Source organism: Agelaius phoeniceus, chromosome 7, assembly GCF_051311805.1.
Source record: "Agelaius phoeniceus isolate bAgePho1 chromosome 7, bAgePho1.hap1, whole genome shotgun sequence".
Taxonomy (NCBI): domain Eukaryota; kingdom Metazoa; phylum Chordata; class Aves; order Passeriformes; family Icteridae; genus Agelaius; species Agelaius phoeniceus.
In genome coordinates this window covers 12,215,049-12,235,316 of record NC_135271.1, presented here as the reverse complement: position 1 = coordinate 12,235,316, position 20,268 = coordinate 12,215,049, and the positions used below count along the sequence as shown (strand labels likewise).

Here is a 20,268-nt window from a genome sequence, read left to right as displayed (position 1 = left end):
GCAGGCTGGGGGCTCTCAGGTTGAGGAGCAGCCCCTCAGTTTGCTGGCAGATCTAGAAAAATTTTGCCATGATGATAATTACTGTTTGCAGTCTAGCAGCAAATTTGAGGAGTCTGAAGGGGCTGTGTCGGCTTGGCTGGTGGCGCTCAAACGTGACAGAGCTGCCAAGATTAATAAAAACATGAGGCTTATCTGTTGCATCCCCCACATCTATCAGCTGGCTGAACTCTGCTGCTGGTTATGCAGCCTTTTATCACACCTATGATTACACATTTACCACAGAGCAGATAAAGCAAGGATACAAAGTTGGGCTGGGGCAGAGATTGCTGAGAAGCGCGGCGCGAGCATCGGAGCTCCTGTGCTGCCGCGGGTTTCCTTCCCTGGAGGCCTTCACGTGATCCCTGCAAGAATGGCCATGGGGCTCAGGGCTTCTCCTCCAGTTGTGCTTCTGCTCCTGTCCCTGCTGGGTCTGGCTGCTGCTGGGAAACTCCTGGTGGTGCCAGTGGATGGGAGCCACTGGCTCAGCATGCGGGAATTGCTGGACATGCTCCAGCAGAAGGGACACGAGGTGGTGGTGGTGGCACCTGAAGTCTCCCTGCAGATCAAACCATCCAAGAGCTTTGTGATGAAAATGTATCCAGTGCCTTTCACTCGGGAAGAGATGGATAAAATTTTCAAAGGGTCAGTAATGGATTTATTTAAAGGAGGACCTTTTCTGGACAGAGTCATTAGACAGTACCAACAGGCAAAGAAGACCTCTGCTCTGTTCCTGGCCACTTGCACACACTTAATCCACAACAAGGAGCTCATCAGGTACCTTGAGGAGAGCAAGTTTGATGCCGTCCTCACAGACCCTATCCTCCCTTGTGGGGCAATACTGGCCGAGTATCTTTCCCTGCCTTCTGTGTATTTCCTGCAGCAAATTCCATGTGGTTTGGAATATCAAGCCACCCAGTGCCCCAATCCCCCTTCCTATGTCCCCAGAGTATTTACAGACCTTACAGACCGCATGACCTTTCTCCAGCGGGTGAAGAACATGCTCTATGACATCCCCAATTTCTTCCTCTGCGACGTTGTCTTCCAACCTTATGCAGAACTGGCTTCGGAGTTCCTGCAGCGGGAGGTGACCGTGCCGGATCTCCTGCGCCAGGCTTCCATTTGGCTCATGAAGCTGGACTTTGTCTTGCACTTCCCAAAACCCTTGATGCCCAACATGGTTTTGATTAGTGGAGTAAATTGCGCTTACAAGAAGCTAAGTCAGGTGGGTCACGCTCTGTTTTCTCTTCTTGTCCTTGCAGGCTTTGGAAATCTCTGGGAAGCTGAAACACAGCTTTCATTAGAAAGGAGGATTTCAAACTGCTCGTGCCTTGCAGGGAGGTGCTGGTTCTGGTATCTGGGAATGATTATAGGAGTAGAAAAGTGGAGAAAGTGATGTATATGGAGTAATCTCTGGCAGAATCCCCATTGGCTCTGTGTCTCTGCTCCAAGACAGCTTTGGATTGGAGTGGGTTCCTCAGAGCCTCTTCCCTCAAGGCTGTTGATGTGAAGGAAGACTCACTTTAAATTGAGGACATGTACATTTATCATCTGGTCCAATCTGGCCGATTTCATCTGCATTTCTGTCTCCTTTCATTCCTTTAATGAAGGATTTTCAGTGTTCTCTATTGTCAGAGGCACATCAAACATTGTCTCCGAGAGGACATCTGAGGTCTCGCTGAGAACCTCCTGTCAAAGCATGTCCAGTGAGGACAGGATTTTCTTTCCTCTGTCATGTCCAGTTTTAAGTGTCCCTACAATCTCTAATTATTGGTACTGTTGTGTAACTTGGTACTCTCTTAGTGACTTACAAACCCATCTGTGGGGCTGTCAAATCCTTGCAGTCAGGTGCAATCCCTAATTCATAAATTGTTGTAATTGGGTCTGGTGTTTACTGAGAAATGCACCTCAGGCTTCTGTCCTAGTTGCCTCTCTACGTCTTTCTTTGCCAGTGAATTTTTTTGTGCTTCCTCAATTGGCTATTTCCCAAGCTGGAATCTGGAGGAAGGTGGCAGGCTGGGGGCTCTCAGGTTGAGGAGCAGCCCCTCAGTTTGCTGGCAGATCTAGGAAAATTTTGGCCATGGTGATGGATGTTTGCAGTCTAGCAGCAAATTTGAGGAGTCTGATGGGGCTCTGCTGGCTTGGCATGTGGCGCTCAAAGGTGAAAGAGCTGAACAGATTTTTTAATAGAAACATGAGGCTTATCGGTTGCATCCCCATATTTAATCAGCTGGCTGAACTTTGCTGCTGGTTATGCAGCCTTTTATCACACCTGTGATTACACATTTACCACAGAGCAGATAAAGCAAGGATACAAAGTTGGGCTGGGGCAGAGATTGCTGAGAAGTGCGGAGCAAGCGCCGGAGCTCCTGTGCTGCTGGTGTTTCCTTCCCGGGAGGCCCTCAGCTGATCCCTGCAGGAATGGCCCCAGGGCTCAGGGCTTCTCCTCCAGTTGTGCTTCTTCTCCTGTCCGTGCTGGGTCTGGCTGCTGCTGGGAAGCTCCTGGTGGTATCGGTGGATGGGAGCCCCTGGTTCAGCATGCGGGAGGGGCTGGACATACTCCAGCAGAAGGGACACGAGGTGGTGGTGGTGGCACCTGAAGTCTCCTTGCACGTCAAACCATCAGAGAACTTTGTGATGAAAATGTACCCGGTCCCCTACTCACAGGAAGAGATGGACAATGCATTCAAGGCATATTTTAATATTACATTTGAAGAAGGATCTTTTCTTGAAAGATTTTTTAAAGTAATAGAAGCTACGAAAAGATTCACTGATTTTTGTTTCTCCAGCTGTACACATCTTCTGCAAAACAAAGAGCTCATCAGGTACCTTGAGGAGAGCAAGTTTGATGCTGTCCTTACAGACCCTGTAATACCTTGTGGGGTGATCCTGGCTGAGCATCTTTCCCTTCCTTCCATCTATTTCTTACGAGGAATCCCGTGTGGCTTAGATTTTGAAGCCACTCAGTGTCCCAATCCTCCTTCCTATGTGCCCAGGTCATTCTCAGACCTTACAGACCGCATGACCTTTTTCCAGCGGGTGAAGAATCTGCTCTTTGACACCCAAAACCTTTTTCTCTGTAATTTTGTCTATGACCCCTTCACAAAACTGGCTTCAGAGTTCCTGCAGCGGGAGGTGACTATGCCGGATCTCTTACGGAAGGGCTCTGTTTGGCTCCTGAGGTCGGAATTTGTGCTTGACTATCCAAGACCCTTGATGCCCAACATCATTCCAATAGGAGGAGCAAACTGTGCTCACAAGGAGCTGCCTCAGGTGGGTCCCACTTTGTTTTTAATTTGTGCTGTGATGGATTTTGGTGTTCAGGAGGCTTGAATCTTGTGTTGCAGATGGGAGTTGACTTCCCATGTTGGGTGGTTGGATGAATGCTTCTGAATTTTCCTCTCCCTTTCCATTTGTAGGCAGCAGTCGTGTGCCTTCTCACCCTCTAAAGTGTACTTTGCATCTGCTGCTTTCATTTCACATATTCAGAGCTATGTTGTGTGCATTGGGTGACTTTGTGTAACTTGGTACTCTCTTAGTGAGTGACAAACATGTCTGTGGGGCTGTCAAATCCTTGCAGTCAGGTGCAATCCCTAATTCATAAATTGTTTTAGTTGGTCTGGTGTTTACTGATAAATGCACCTCAGGCTTCTGTCCCAGTTGCCTTACTACGTCATTCTTTTCTGGTGAGTTTTTTGTGCTTCTTCACCTGTGTATTTCCCAAGCTGGAATCTGGAGGAAGGTGGCAGGCTGGGGGCTCTCAGGTTGAGAAGCGGCCCCTCAGTTTGCTGGCAGATCTAGGAAAATTTTGGCCTGGTGATGATGGCTGTTTCCATTCTAGCAGCAAATTTGAGGAGTCTGAAGGGGCTGTGTCGGCTTGGCTGGTGACGCTCAAAGGTGACAGAGCTGCCAAGATTAATAAAAACATGAGGCTTATCTGTTGCCTCTCTCACATCTATCAGCTGGCTGAATTCTGGTGCTGGTTATGCAGCCTTTTACCACACCTGTGATTAGACATTTACCACAGAGCAGATAAAGCAAGGATACAAAGTTGGGCTGGGCAGAGATTGCTGAGAAGCACGGAGCGAGCATCGGAGCTCCTGTGCTGCCGCGGGTTTCCTTCCCTGGAGGCCTTCACGTGATCCCTTCAGGAATGGCCATGGGGCTCAGGGCTTCTCCTCCTGTTGTGTTTCTGCTCCTGTCCCTGCTGGGTCTGGCTGCTGCTGGGAAGCTGCTGGTGGTGCCAGTGGATGGCAGCCACTGGCTCAGCATGCGGGAGGTGCTGGACATACTCCAACAGAAGGGACATGAGGTGGTGGTGGTGGCACCTGAAGTCTCCATGCACATCAAACCATCAGAGAACTTTGTGATGAAAAGGCACTCAGGCCCCATCACACAGGAAGAGATGGAGGAACATTTCAAGGCGTTTCTACACACTTCATTAGAAGAAGGATCTTTTCTGGAAAGATTTCTTAAATTGTACCAACATATGAAAAGAGTCGGTAATTTGGCAGTCAGCAGTTGTGAACATCTCCTGCAAAACAAAGAGCTCATGAGCTACCTTGAGGAGAGCAAGTTTGATGCCATCTTTACAGATCCTGTAATACCTTGTGGGGTGATCTTGGCTGAGCATCTTTCCCTTCCTTCTGTCTATTTCTTACGAGGAATCCCGTGTGGCTTAGATTTTGAAGCCACTCAGTGTCCCAATCCTCCTTCCTATGTGCCCAGGTCCTTTTCAGAACTGACAGACCGCATGACCTTTTTCCAGCGGGTGAAGAATCTGCTCTTTGACACCCAAAACCTTTTCCTCTGTAATTTTGTCTATGACCCATTCACAAAACTGGCTTCCGAGTTCCTGCAGCGGGAGGTGACTGTGCAGGATCTCTTACGGAAGGGCTCTGTTTGGCTCCTGAGGTTGGAATTTGTGCTTGACTATCCAAGACCCTTGATGCCCAACATCATTCCAATAGGAGGAGTAAACTGTGCTCACAGGGAGCTGTCTCAGGTGGGTCCCACTTTGTTTTTAATTTGTGCTGTGATGGATTTTGGTGTTCAGGAGGCTTGAATCTTGTGTTGCAGATGGGAATTGACTTCCCATGTTGGGTGGTTGGATGAATGCTCCTGAATTTTCCTGTCTCATTCCATTTGTAGATAGCCCTCCTGTATCTTCTCACCTCTAAAGTGTGCATTGCATTTGTTGATTTGATTTCATGTACTACTCAGAGCCACTTTGTGTAACTTTGTGTAACTTGGTACTCTCTTAGTGACGATTGCATCTGGTGGGTTGTCAAATCCTTGCAGTCAGGTGCAATCCCTAATTCATAAATTGTTGTAATTGGGTCTGGTGTTTACTGAGAAATGCACCTCAGGCTTCTGTCCTAGTTGCCTCTCTACGTCTTTCTTTGCCAGTGAATTTTTTGTGCTTCCTCAATTGGCTATTTCCCAAGCTGGAATCTGGAGGAAGGTGGCAGGCTGGGGGCTCTCAGGTTGAGGAGCAGCCCCTCAGTTTGCTGGCAGATCTAGGAAAATTTTGGCCATGGTGATGGATGTTTGCAGTCTAGCAGCAAATTTGAGGAGTCTGAAGGGGCTGTGTCGGCTTGGCTGGTGGCCCTCAAAGGTGACAGAGCTGCCAAGATTAATAAAAACATGAGGCTTATCTGTTGCCTCCCCCACATCTGTCAGCTGGCTGAATTCTGGTGCTGGTTATGCAGCCTTTTATCACACCTGTGATTACACATTTACCACAGAGCAGATAAAGCAAGGATACAAAGTTGGGCTGGGGCAGAGATTGCTGAGAAGCGCGGAGCGAGCACCGGAGCTCCTGTGCTGCCGTAGGTTTCCTTCCCTGGAGGCCTTCACGTGATCCCTGCAAGAATGGCCATGGGGCTCAGGGCTTCTCCTCCAGTTGTGCTTCTGCTCCTGTCCCTGCTGGGTCTGGCTGCTGCTGGGAAACTCCTGGTGGTGCCGGTGGATGGGAGCCACTGGCTCAGCATGCGGGAATTGCTGGACATGCTCCAGCAGAAGGGACATGAGGTGGTGGTGGTGGCACCTGAAGTCTCCCTGCAGATCAAACCATCCAAGAGCTTTGTGATGAAAATGTATCCAGTGCCTTTCACTCGGGAAGAGATGGATAAAATTTTCAAAGGGTCAGTAATGGATTTATTTAAAGGAGGACCTTTTCTGGACAGAGTCATTAGACAGTACCAACAGGCAAAGAAGACCTCTGCTCTGTTCCTGGCCACTTGCACACACTTAATCCACAACAAGGAGCTCATCAGGTACCTTGAGGAGAGCAAGTTTGATGCCGTCCTCACAGACCCTATCCTCCCTTGTGGGGCAATACTGGCCGAGTATCTTTCCCTGCCTTCTGTGTATTTCCTGCAGCAAATTCCATGTGGTTTGGAATATCAAGCCACCCAGTGCCCCAATCCCCCTTCCTATGTCCCCAGAGTATTTACAGACCTTACAGACCGCATGACCTTTCTCCAGCGGGTGAAGAACATGCTCTATGACATCCCCAATTTCTTCCTCTGCGACGTTGTCTTCCAACCTTATGCAGAACTGGCTTCGGAGTTCCTGCAGCGGGAGGTGACCGTGCCGGATCTCCTGCGCCAGGCTTCCATTTGGCTCATGAAGCTGGACTTTGTCTTGCACTTCCCAAAACCCTTGATGCCCAACATGGTTTTGATTAGTGGAGTAAATTGCGCTTACAAGAAGCTAAGTCAGGTGGGTCACGCTCTGTTTTCTCTTCTTGTCCTTGCAGGCTTTGGAAATCTCTGGGAAGCTGAAACACAGCTTTCATTAGAAAGGAGGATTTCAAACTGCTCGTGCCTTGCAGGGAGGTGCTGGTTCTGGTATCTGGGAATGATTATAGGAGTAGAAAAGTGGAGAAAGTGATGTATATGGAGTTATCTCTGGTAGAATCCCCATTGGCTCTGTATCTCTGCTCCAAGACAGCTTTGGCTTTGGAGTAGGCTTTTGGTGTGGTGCAAGACACACTTTGATTTGAGGAGCACTCAATTTATCCTCTGTCTGATCTCCTCAACAATTCTGTCTTTTTTTTTCTTTTCTTTTCCTTAAAGAAGGATTCTCTGTTCTTTGACTTGTCATAAACTCAGAAAACATTGTACCTGGAAGGACATTAAAGGCCTCTCTGAGAACTTTCTATCAGAATATGTCCAGGTCAGGTTGGTTGTTCCTTTCTCTCTCTTGTCAAATTTTATGTATCTCCTCTAGAGAATACACTTTATTAGATCCAATTGATTCCTGAATCCAGTTTGAATTTTCCATGTTGCAGTGATTGTTGCCTTTTGTCCTGTCACTGTTAATCTCATTTTTTCTTTAACTTTTTGTCATCTCCTGCATTCAAGCTGTTGTGCACCTTTCCTATGGCATGAAATTATCCCATTCCAGAGGCACAACTTTGCATCTGCCTTTGCTGACCTTCATGAGGCCTTTATAGGCCCATTTTTCCAGCTTGTATATCCCAGGCCAGTGATGCTCTATAGGTAAATTTATATCCAACATCGAAAAAACAAAGTATAAGTTACTTTATTCTTCTAAAATTAATTCATTTCAGCTGGTTTTTTAATGTGCTTTCAAATAGATTTTGTGGTATGCAGAGTATCCTCATGGATTCTATTTTAATAATAACTATTCCTATTGGGTTTTTCAGATATTTGCTTTACAAAATGCTGAGATAAGTCTGATATTTCAGAAAAAGCTCAATCTCACTCAGTAAAAATGGAGGATTTTTAAGACGATTCAAACTTAGCATTCAGGCTAGAAAAGCAGAGAGGGAATAAAGTGCACAGCTAAACCTATGATAATTACGGCAGAGGTTTGTAAAATCTGGAAAATCATAGCTAAAGGCACAAGGGTTACTGATAGTTTTTCCCAATATTTGTCCTATGACTAACACTGAAATGCAACAAGCTTAGAGCAAACAAAGGGGAGTGTGTTTTCACACCATGGCCCAAAAAAACCCAAATCAGCCTCTTAAGAGGTGCAGATTTTCTTTTTTTTAGACAAACCCTCTGAATTTAAAAGGGATCTAGGGGGTAAATAAGAGGTGCAGGCTGCCTGCCAGGATTTGTAGGCTTACAGGAGAGATAATCATGGATTCCCTTAGCTCAGATATTTGCTGTACTGTTTCCAGCTTACAACCTTGGCACTTCGTTCTGTACTTTTGTTTGACTTTCTCCTGCTATCTCACCTTTGGAATGGGCTGGACTTGTGGACTTCAGTCTCTGCACTAGTAAACACGTGGAGGGTGTTCATGTGCTGCTCAAAATCCAGTGTCACAACTTCTATGAACTTTTGCTGAACTTCTGTGAATTTCTTTTTTTTTTTTTCCTTCAAACTTTTTTGAGCTTGGCCTCAAGGGTTTGGGTAGAGGGGGTTTTCTTACCTCTTTAGTGTTGTTTTATAGGGTTTTGTTTTAGTGTCTCACAGATGATACAAGATTGGCTGAAATGTTAGCAGAACTTAACTAGGTGGGAGTGATTTGGTACCAAATACGAGGATTTGAGAGGCCTTTATGCAGGGTAAGAGTGTTTCTGCAACTCTGAGTTCACTCCCTGAGTATGTACTGCCACCTTAAGGCTTGTTGAATGCTGCATCACCTCATTATTTGAGATATTTTTACCACAGAAAGGAGGAAAAGCGGCCCTGGCAGGTGAGAATCCCTTGCCTCTGCCTTCTGTAGTTTTTGGTCTTTGTTACCCTAATGCCAGCTAGAGCCACAGTTCTGTCTCACCAGCTGCACAATAGGACTGCATCAAATCATGGAACTGTAAAGTTGGAAAAGCCCTCTAAAATCAGAGTCCAACCATTAATCCAGCACTGCCAGGTCTGCCACTAAACCGTGGCCCCAAGTGCCCCATCCACACGTTTCTTGAACGTTTCCAGGGATGGTGATTTCACCACTGCCCTGGACAGCCCCTTCCAGTGCTTGACAACCCTTTCCATGAAGAAATGTTTCCTAATATCCAATCTAAACCTCCCCACTGATGTCTGAAATTCCTTCCTATTTAGTGCATTTTCCATAAAAAATGCATAAAAGAACCCCTTTTCTTTAATAGGCCACATGGAGGACCTCCTCTCCAAATAAACATTTTAGGAAACACTTAATCTTGGAATAACACTTAGGATTAGCCTTGGAGTGTATTTATCACACTCAGGTGCGTATGGCAAAGGTAGCCATTTCATGGATCAGATTTCCCATCATTCCTACCTGCTCCAAAAGAACCCTTCCAGGCCTGGAGAAACTGCTCAGATTTCACTCTGTTCAGGAGTGCTTGGTTGGGGAGGTCTAAAAGAGTCTGTCTTCTCCAGCCAGCTCTTGTCCAGCTACCATTTCTGTATCTTGTATTGCTCTTGTAAACTTGCAAACTTTTGGCATCCAGCTTTTCCCTGTCCATGTGGAATATGCCTTAATGGCAGGTGAGATCTGCTTGGCCAGGCCTTTCTGTCCAGGAATATGGGCTTCCACATAGTATGTACCACAGCCAAGCCTTCTGAAATTTGGGGAAGGGACTGCTATTAAGAACTTTCAAACTCATTTGTCCCATAGCCTCTCACCCTGAACTCCCGTGGCCCCTCTTGAGCAAGAACCCCATATTCTGCTGCATCATTGCTTTTCAAAACGATGTTTAGCCTCGTGCCATTCACCTATGAACTCTGATGGCCCCTCTTGAGCACAAACTGTGCTTTCTGCTCTATCACTGCTTTGCTAAAAAGGTGAAAGGTGGTTGGTTAATGTGTTACCCAAACTTTGGTGACTCTGCTGCTCCATGTGCCAGCTCCAGCTTGCCATGGAAGACATTCTCTGAACTCCAGACACCTTTCTGAGCAAAAATTGAGGGGTTAGGTCTTGCTTGTCAACAGTGCAACACAGTGCTTGTGATATAAGCTCTGTGGAGTGGCCATAAATTTGATTACTGACTTGAATCTGGCCTGGGACAGTTGAGTGCACAGTGAGTCACTTGAAACAACCCTGACACAGCAAAACCCCTCCATGAATAACTGCTTTTTCTACTGATTATTCTGAATAATCAGAGATAACCTAAATGAATAGCAAAGCATAGGTGCCTTGATAGGACTTTAATCAAGGCTTTTATCAGCAATATGGTCTTTGAACTCCATAACTTGTATCAGTAAACATTTTGTAGAGATAAAATATTGACGTCCACCGCAATATAAATGAGATATGAGGAGATTTTTCTTCATATGCTACTGAGGAGCAGCTAGTTTCTTTGCCTGCCCCATGACAGTTATGTGGAGGCACCAGGTACGCGCTGGGCTTGTGCTTTTCCTTGCTTTCTGGAGTCTGGCAGATGGTGGGAAGCTCTTGGTGGTGCCTCAGGATGGAAGTCACTGGCTGAGCATGCGGATGGTCCTGGAGAAACTCTGGGAGAAGGGGCACGAAATCGTGGCCGTGGTTCCTGATGCTGCCTTACTCTTGAAAAGCTCCCAGTCCTTCACCATCAAAACGTATTCAGTGCCTTACACCCAGGAGTTTGTGGACCAATACTACCAGAAGCTGGGTGAAAATAGCTTTGAGACCCTAACGCTCTCATTTTTACTCAGCAACATCACAGAGCTGACCAACATGTTCACTTCTGCTTGTCGGCATCTCTTCTCTGACAAAGAGCTCATGAAGTACCTCCAGGAGAGCAAATTCGATGCCATCATGATGGACCCTGTGCTGCCCTGTGGGCCCATTCTGGCTGAGTATCTCTCACTCCCCTCTGTGTACTTCATGCGTGGTCTTCCTTGCACCTTAGACTACAAAGCTGCGCAGTCTCCCAGCCCTGTATCCTACGTGCCCAAGACTTTATCGTCTCTTTCCGACCACATGGCATTCCCAGAGCGAGTGAAGAACTTCCTGATTGGGCTCTCAGAGCCTTTGCTTTGCCACCTGTTTTATTTGAAATACGAGAGCTTGGCCTCCGAGTTCCTGCAGAGGGATGTGACGATACAGGAGCTGTTCAGCCAAGCATCAGTGTGGCTGATGAGATACGACTTTGTTTTTGAGTATCCGCGCCCCATCATGCCCAACATGGTCTATGTTGGAGGCATCAACTGTCTGCAGAAGAAGCCACTCTCAAAGGTTTGTCGTTGCTTACCCTGAGGGTGCTTGTTCAGCATGTGCTTTCTTTAAGTGTTTCCTATGATGATATTTGTGTGCTTTAGGCAGGGTGTGATCAAATCCCAGGATGGCATGGGAGTGGGAATCTTAGATTTTGAGATGATCACAAGGCTTGCTGAATGGTTTTTCTCCAGGAGAGCTCAGGTCGAGTTGTCACCATCACTCGTGGCACGTTCTATGTCCACTCAAAATAATTCTAGGTCAGAGGATTTAATATCCCTAAGGAATGTGGAATGCCAGTTAATTGTAGGAGACTTGACTGAACAAAAATTGGAAATATAGAATTAACTCTGTGGATATACCCAGGCACTTTTGCTGTGCCACTGAACATGAAGCTGGGTGAAGCACAGAACATCAGGAGAGGGGATCAGCCTGGTTTTTGGAAAAGGTTCTTCCCCCGGAGAGAGCTGGGCACTGACCAGGCTCCCCAGGGAATGTGCACAGCCCCAAGGCTGCCAGAGCTCCAGGAGGGTTTGGACATTGCTCTCGGGGATTCACAGGGTGGGATTGTTGGGGTGTCCGTGCAGGGCCACGGGTTGGATCGATGATCCCTGTGGGTCAGGAAATTCTAACTGGGGATATTCCATGTGTACCAACAGCCCAAAACCAGGGGTGTGCAAAGACAGCAGAGGGAGCTCTGCTGCTTCTGGATTTGTGCAAGCAGCAGTGCAAGATAGCAAATAAGAGGATGGTTGGGAAAGGAAGCCTTCAGGATTGTAACTACTGACCCTTGTTCAGATTCCCCTCGTGCTGTGCAAATAGTGCAGATATCCCCAGGCTATTCTGCTTTCAGACACTGTGGTGTGTGACAGCAGGAGTTATTGCTCTGCTTACAATACATTTACTACTGTAAATTCAGGGCTTTGACTTTGATAACTGCTGTGATAGAGCAACAAATCTGGCGATAAACCTTTACAACCCACTCTATCAAACCTCTGTCAATCTTCTTGGTTACACTCTGGGGGCACAAAGCAATCCAAAGGTCAGATTTGTGCCGAGTTCCATGTCCAATCATTGCAGTGGACTCAAGGTAGGGGGTTGATCATTAATTGGATGTTAATGATGTAGTGATTGCTGGTCAACCCATTCATGGCTCTCATTCAGCCTCTCAGCCCCACAGGCTGTTGGTCACTCCTCCCTCCTGGTGTCAGTCCAAACATTCTGCTTCACCTCATGGCAGCCACTCACTGAAAGCCTTCTCTGTGAACAGATGATAAACCCAATATTTACCCACAGTTAAAAATTACCCCAATTTCTGCCTGTTAAAAATTAAAAACCCACCTTAGTTAAAATTCAAGTGGAAAGCACCCCGTGATTCATTCCTTGTCCCCGGCCACAGTTTCACCGCCGTTTATAACTTCGCTAGTGGCACCAGGGAAATGGTTTCTCCAAAGCCAGGATTTCTTTCTCTTGCCTCTTGGGCTGTGTTTTTCCTGCTGCTGTGGACCTCTGGTGAAGGTGGGAAGCTCTTGGTCATACCCATTGACGGCAGCCACTGGCTCAGCACACTCCCAATCATAGAGAAGCTCAGGGACAAGGGGCACGAAATCGTGGTGGTTGCGCCGGAGATAAATTTGCGGATCTATTCATCCCCAATTTACACCTTGAAAACCTACCCTGTGTCCTACACCAAGGAGTTTGTGGAGGCAGAGTTTAAAGAGATGGGCCACAGGAGTTTCACACCTCAACCCTTCTTGAAAAAACTGTCCAAAATTGCCAATTTTACAAGCATGTTCTTGGATTCCTGCAAGCGTCTGCTGTCTGAGAAAGAGCTGATCCATTACCTCGAAGGAAGCAAATTTGATGCCATCTTTATGGATCCCTTTTTCCCATGTGGGCAGATACTGGCAGAACATCTGTCCCTGCCCTCCGTGTACTTCCTGCGGGGGCTGCCGTGCAGCGTGGAATTTCAGGCCACAATGTGTCCCAGCCCTCCTTCCTATGTCCCGCGGTTCTTCACACGCTCCACGGACCGCATGTCCTTCTGGAAGCGCCTGGGCAACCTCCTGGCCACCTTGGGCAGCTCCCTGGCCTGCTCTGTCCTTTATTCCCCCTATGATCCCTTGATCCGGGAGTTCCTGCAGCGGGAGGCGACCGTGCCCGAGCTGTTCAGCCACGCCGCTGTTTGGCTCATGAAATACGACTTTGTCTTTGAGTACCCCAGGCCCCTCATGCCCAACATGGTCTTGGTCGGAGGCATAGGCTGCACTCGGGAAAACAAATTATCCCAGGTTAGTTCCCGTTTTCTTCCCACGAGTTCAGCTGTGGGTGCACTGTGAGCTCTCTCCAGGAGATGGAGCTCCCAGGCTGGAATAAAGGATGCCGGGTGGAAGTGGCTGGGAGTGCATTCTACACCGCTGCATTCCTTCAACAATGAGGGAAAAGTTACTTTGTGGGGCACCTCGGCATTCCCATTCCCTTTTCCTTTTTCCTGTCTCTAGCTTTCTTAAGAGGGCAGTGGAGGGACAGCTCCAATCTCTGCTCTCTGTGGCCAGGAACAGCACCGGAGGGAATGGCTGGAGTTGTGTTGGGGATGTTTAGGTTGCATTTTAGGAAAAGATTCTCCTCCCAGAGGGTGCTGGGCTGTGCCTAGGCTCCCCAGGGAATGGGCACAGCCCCGAGGCTGCCAGAGCTCCAGGAGTGTTTGGACAATGCTCCCAGGGATGCCCAGGGTGGGATTGTTGGGGTGTCTGTGCAGGGACAGGGGTTGGATGAATGAACCTCGTGGGTCTCTTCCAACTGAGGATGTTCCATGAACTTCAGACAGTTCAGGCAGACTGGAATTAAATCCCCACCACCAGTGAAGCAGCACCACTGCCACTTTTGTGTTAAATGCTCTGTACTGCAACTGTATTTTGCTTCAACTGTGCCAAAATTTCTCAGTATGGGATATCTCCCACTTTCCATTAAGAAATCCTCCTAATTCTCTTATTTTTTGCATGAGTCTCCACTGCAGATATTTTGTAATAGTATGAGCAGGTGCTGATTAAAACCGCTACTAAAATAACCTGCATATCCCCAAAGCAGGGCTGCAAAGAGTTTCCTCATAGCAGGAGAACTTCTGAGCACAAAGTCGGACCTTGGAACTCAAAAATATCTAAAAAAAAATGTAAAACTGATGTCCCACAGAACATAAATAGGATTAAATACGCCTTGAGACAGCCACAAAAATATGGAAAAGAGCATAAACTGACAGAGTCAGTCTCTGTTGTCCCTGCCCATGGCAGGGAGTTGGAATGAGACAATCTATAAAGTCCCTTCCAACCCAAAGCATTCCATGGTTCTCTGGTTATCCCCTCAGATCCCAGAGATAACATGGCAATTGCCAGACTTACAGAAACATTTAGTTCATTGTTTCTCCCTTATTTAACTCTGATGCCTGCAACAATTTCCTCCAGTTTTGCCTTTCCTTCCTTGGCTCAACCAAACATTTTTCTGTTTCAAAGAATTTTTGCTCCAGCCTTGGGCTGTTTTTTTCTGCTTCATTGGAATCTTTTTGTTCCTGGATTCCAGTGCTAGATCTCCTTCTAAATCACTCAAACAAAAGAGAGACAAAACTGGCAGCAGTTCAGTGTTATCACACCCAAAGCAGATACAATAAATCCAGATATTAGAAATTTGAGATACCTGCTGTCAGAACCGTCTTCCAGGATTTTAATTCTCTCTTGTAGCTGCGTGGCCTGGAAAGAAGAACATCAGCTCTGAATCCAGGCTTGGGTTAAATGTGCCCATTTTTACTTCCCAAAGACTCATTTTCTTTAGGATCATAGGACAGGTTGGATTGGAAGGGATGTTAAAGCCTATCGAGTCCAATCCCCTGCTGTGGGCAGGGACACTTTTCCACTATCCCAGGTGGCTCCAAACCCCATCCCTCCTCCCCTTGGACAATTCCAGGGATCCAGGGGGAGCCACAGCTTCTCTGGGCACCCTGTGCCAGAAGCCTGTGAGGCCTCCCCACTCTCAGAGAGAATTTCTTCCTGATACCTAACACGAATTTCCCCTCTTTTGGTTTGAACCCATTGCTCCCTGTCCCATCACTCCAGTTCTTCATGAAGAGTCCTTCTCCAGCTTCCTTCTGGGCTTCTTCAGGCACTGGAAAGGGCCTCTGAGGTCTCCACACAAAAGTCTTCTCTGCTCCAGGATGAACAGGATGTCCCAGCCTGTCCCCATAAGGGAGGTGCTCCTGACTCCTTGTCAACTCCATGGTTCTCCTCTGGACTTGCTCCCACAGTCCCATGTCCTTCTCATGCTGATGATTCCAGAGCTGGATGCAGGATCCAGGTGTGGTCTCCCAAGAGGGGGAGAATCCCATCCCTGGACCTGCTGGCCGTGCAGCTTTGGATGCAGAACTGTCAATAACAACTCGTTTTCCTGGTCCCAGTTTTGTCGTGCTCACCGCTTGTTCTGTTGCCTTTCCAGAGAGTTCTGTGGGAAGGTGGCAGCAATTCCAGCCCCTGACAAGAGAAAAGGCTTTGACTAAAGGCTTGCTTTCCTTTGGCAGGAATTTGAAGCCATGGTGAACGCCTCTGGAGAACACGGCATCGTTGTCTTCTCGCTGGGCTCCATGGTATCCGAGATTCCCATGAAGAAAGCCATGGAAATCGCAGAGGGCTTGGGAGCAGTCCCTCAGACGGTACTAATCCCCTCTTCCCCTGCCAGCAGAGCAGCTCCACGCTGCTCTCAGCTCCTCCCTCCCTTCTGCTGGGATCTGACGTGGGCTTTGCTTCCCCTGCCAGGTCTTCTGGCGCTACACAGGCAAGGCACCCCCCAACCTGCCCAAGAACGTGAAGCTCGTCAAGTGGCTGCCTCAGAATGACCTCCTGGGTACGTCTGACACCCTGGGCTGACACCAGGCTGCTGTGGTGAGGCCCCAAGGGCATCATCTGTGGGTCAGGTGGGAGTTACCATCCCCTGACCCAGCACTGTGGGCCACAAACCTTCCTTTGCTGGTGGAGCTGGAGCTGGTCCGTTAGGAATTTGGCTGGGAATTGCCGAATTATGACACAGCTCTGTTTGAAAAGGCTTTCCAACACTCCAGTACCAGTCAAAGATGAGTCTTTATGTTTGACTAAGCAGTCTCAACAGCCAGCTGGGGTTTTGTCCTGTCTTCTGGCCTGAAAAGAAACTTCATGGTCCTCAAGGGAGCGCTTCCAGACAGGTCTTTGGGCTTTTAAAATGGTGGAATTGTTGCCAGGACTTGCTGGTAACAGAACAGGTTCAGCTGTGAGACACCTTCACTACCATGGAAGAGATGGTGAAAAACTAATTGGTGGTAACATCCTTTCTAACCTCTCCTGGCTCTGGTTTAATCCTAAAGTTGGAGGATTACCCCAAACCAAGACAGAGGCCTACAAAGTTCCAATCCCTAAGTCTGCCCATGAGGGATGATGCTCTCACAACAGCCCCAAATCCTTGATTTACCCCAACCACGGCCCTTTTTGCTGCATGTTCTTTCCCCAGGGACGTGTTGCTGGGAGTCAGTAATTCCAGGAGCTGACACAAGCCTGTGCTTCCCTCCACAGCCCACCCCAAGACTCGTGCCTTCATCACCCACGGAGGCTCCCACGGCGTTTATGAGGGAATCTGCAACGCAGTGCCCATGGTGCTGATGCCTCTCTTTGGGGACCAGATGGACAACGCCAAGCGAGTCGAGTCCCGGGGAGCAGGGCTGACCCTCAACATCCTGGAGATGACTTCCACTGACATCTCCAACGCCCTGAAAGCTGTGATCAACGACAAAAAGTCAGTACCAGAGGCACTGCCTTCCCCCTTCTTACTGTGCAGCCCCAGCACGTTCACTTCCAGCTTAACAGGGTGTTTTTCTCTTCCTAAATGGCTCCTTGGATCAAAAGTTTGGATTTGAGAGCAGCGGCTTCCGTGGAGAAGCTGATGCACACCCTGGGTTAACTCCAGGCTGTCCCCTTCAGTAGACAAGAGAAGGGAGGCTGCAGGGAGCAGGGGAGATGGGCTGGGAATGCAATGGAAGAAATCAAGTTTCCAGAAAAATTGTGTCACCTTCTTAAAGCCAAGGCAGTGACAGAGAGGGATTTGACACAAGTGGCAAGCAGCTTTTGTTCCCAAATCTCTGGTGACACAGGTCAGTGGGGTTAAATATCAAACATATTTATCACTCATTTATCTCACAGGTGAGTTTTCTCAGGCATTTTTCCCTCCCCTCAGTGCTCATGAGGAATTCTGTGAGCACAGAGAGCCTTGCCTGGCTCAGCAAGGCTGGACACTCCCAGCACAGAGCAGGAGGCACCTGCAGGGATGCACTGAGGAGGCTCAGGGAATATCACAGGGCTGCAGTCAGCACACCCAAGGGGCTTAAAGGCAGCACAGAGATTTCTTTCAGACAAGAACTCTTCCCTGCTCCCATTTGAGGGTGCCAAGGACTAAGAAACTCCACCACATTCCTGAGAAATAGCAGCTTACTGGCATTGTTTCCTACCCAATTTTTATGGCAATTAAATTGCCATATTTAATGGCAATTTAATTATTAATAATAATTATTATTGTAACACTGTAACACTACATCTAACAAAACCAATAATAATGCAGCTGGAAAAGCTGAGCTGGCCAGCTTTTCCACCCCCAGCCTCCCCTTTCAGCCAGAGACCTTCACCCCAGAGATTCTGCTGAGAGCTCAAACTAAGCTTTCCCTCTTTCTTTCTTTTTTTTTTTTTTTTTCCTGGGCCTCTAACCAGCACTTGCTGGGCCTCTAACTTTGCCATTATCCTTCTCAAGGGGCTCAGTAGCACAAAAGCTGTGACTGCCCCATCCTTGGAAGTGTCCTGGATGGGGTTTGGAGCAACCCTGTGGGTCAGGGTGTTGGCAGCAGTCCAATTGGAATTGTGGCTGCAGCCCTCCTGCAGTGTCAGGGGTGGTTATGTTGGTGCATGGATCCTGTAGAAGGGTGGAGTTTTCCTCTGAAGATCCAGTGGAAGAGGCAGCTGCTGTTCCTCTGGAAAATCCAGTGGAGAAGCTGTCTTGCTGTCCCAGGATCTCAGATTATATCCAGTTAGGAATGCTTGGCTCCTCCCTCTGGGCTCACATCTGCCAGTGGGATGCTGTAGTTCTTATCAGCCATGCAGTGACAGCATGACAGCTGTGAACAGAAGACAGCTGCCATCCAGATGGCAAATGGAGCACAGTTTGCTTGGCAATCTAGGACAACGATGAAGAGGAAATCAGGGACAAAGCCCTGTCCATGTGCTCTGCACTAGGTTAGCTATGGGGTCAATGGTCTGAGGGCAGTGCTCTACAAGGCAGACAGGGCCAGCCAACAGGGGTACCACAACCAATGAGGAAACACGGAAAGGAGAAACCAGGAGAATTTGGGACACATGGGGGAAGGAACAGGGGTGGATCAGTGTTGCAAGGCTCCATGGGGAGGGAAATCTTCTCTTTCAGCCTGGGTGGAGACTCTATGGCGAATCCTTCCAGGGATTTCCCCGAGGGGTTCAAAGGGTTCCACGTTCTCTCGGCAGGTACAAGGAGAACATCCAGCGCCTCTCCGACCTGCACCTGGACAGACCCATCCACCCTCTGGACCTGGCTGTGCACTGGGTGGAGTTTGTGATGAGGCACAAGGGGGCCCCTCACCTGCGCCCCGCCGCCCACGACCTCAACTGGGTGCAGTACCACTCGCTGGACGTCATCGCCTTCCTGGCCGCCATCACCTTCCTCTTCCTCTTCATCTCCTTCAAGTGCTGCCTCTGCTGCTGCCGCAGGTGCTGCTACAAGAAGGGCAGGACAGGCAAGGCCACCAAAGCCAAGTCCCACTAGCACCTGGGGACGGTGGTGGGTGACCGAGCTCCTGCTCCAGACGCGGCAGCGGGGTCAGGGAACAGCTCGAATTTCACTGCAATGAATGAAACACTGTGATTTTCAGCCAAGGAATGATAGGGATCCTTTGAAACAGCAGCACGAGAAGGGCTGTTCCACTGATCTATTTTGGCCTTTAATTTTGGCCTTTTAATTAAGAATGGGTTGTTAAAAATGCGTTGTGTAGGAGTGCTGCAGTCACTGGGGAAGGTCTGAGTGTGAAATGCCCGGGCCCCTGGCTTCCACTTGTCAGTGTGCAGAGGACTCAGTGACTTTTTCTTTTAAACTCCACCTGCAGCAGAGATAGGTGGGGGTTTTGGAGGACTTTAGGAGAACCATCTGGTCAGATTGCTATTTGAAATCTCTGTGTGGCTGCTGTTGTAGGAGAGGCAAATGTTGTACACTCACAGTTCCTGTCACACAAACCAAGCTCTATGCACATCTTCATGGGTTTGCAAGACCCTGAACAATATCAAGCTGCTGGAAAACCACTGGTGTTTCCCCCAAACTGCCCATCAGGCAGATGTGCTGTAGCTGGAGCTCACCTCTCCAAAGAGGAGATCTTTGTGAGCATTGCTTATAAACCCCCACAATTGATTTGCTCTTTGTAGGTGATGCTCAGGCAAGGACCCCAACCCCCAGCCCTAAAAATAAACCCCAAATACCAAAAGTAAAGGCTGATGTGTTTTCTGTCTTGAGAATTATGGGGAGGATGCTTGTTTGTTCATGGAAAAAGAGCTGGAGAAGGGACAGATTGAATCCCCCACGGTGTGAAAGCCACCTTGATACACAAAGCCCCTTCTCAGCATTCCTGTCTCTGCTGCCCGGTGACCTGGTCCTTGCTGAGGGGTGACATCCTGAGGCTGCCACAGCTCCCAGGTGAATATTCCAGGCTCTGAGCTGGGGGATCCCAGTGCACCAGGGCAGCACAGGTGTCCTGCTGAGCACCTGCTGCTGCTCTTTTCTCTGGCAGTTTGGAAAAGCAGGGATTTCAGAGGGGGATCTGTGAAGTCCAAGGCGGTCTCTGTCCTCGGCCTGTCCCCACTGCAGTGCCCAAATCTCCTGGACACCCACCCTGCCCACAACCTGCCCAGCACTTTTCTTCCCCTCCTCCTGCCCACCACAAACAGAAGGAGACCTTTCTTTGGGCTGTGCAGACTCCCCATGGTGTGTGAGGGCTGAGCTGCTTGGAAATGCAGCTCCTGCAGCTCCACACCTTCCTGAGGTGACAGCAATGGCTGTGCGTGTGGCGC

At 48.5% G+C, this 20,268-nt stretch overlaps 2 protein-coding genes and 2 pseudogenes across 2 annotated transcripts; all 4 read left to right on the top strand.

Moving 5' to 3' along the window:
• The first annotated feature begins 409 nt into the window (after positions 1 to 409).
• LOC129133362 (UDP-glucuronosyltransferase 1A1-like) lies at positions 410 to 1,340 on the top strand. The gene is made up of 2 exons (XM_054653090.2): positions 410 to 1,261; positions 1,299 to 1,340. Exons 1-2 carry the CDS (start codon positions 410 to 412, stop codon positions 1,338 to 1,340), a joined length of 894 nt encoding a protein of 297 aa, XP_054509065.2.
• Positions 1,341 to 2,457: 1,117 nt separating this feature from the next.
• LOC129133361 (UDP-glucuronosyltransferase 1A1 pseudogene) lies at positions 2,458 to 3,485 on the top strand (annotated as a pseudogene).
• Positions 3,486 to 4,189: 704 nt separating this feature from the next.
• On the top strand, positions 4,190 to 5,101 carry LOC129133360 (UDP-glucuronosyltransferase 1A1 pseudogene; annotated as a pseudogene).
• An 809-nt stretch (positions 5,102 to 5,910) lies between these two features.
• On the top strand, positions 5,911 to 18,976 carry LOC129133333 (UDP-glucuronosyltransferase 1A1-like). Its single transcript, XM_054653046.2, has 6 exons — positions 5,911 to 6,671; positions 11,056 to 11,149; positions 15,690 to 15,821; positions 15,925 to 16,012; positions 16,711 to 16,930; positions 18,679 to 18,976. The coding sequence occupies exons 1-6, from the start codon at positions 5,911 to 5,913 to the stop codon at positions 18,974 to 18,976; spliced, it is 1,593 nt and encodes a 530-aa protein (XP_054509021.2).
• The last annotated feature ends 1,292 nt before the right edge of the window (positions 18,977 to 20,268 follow it).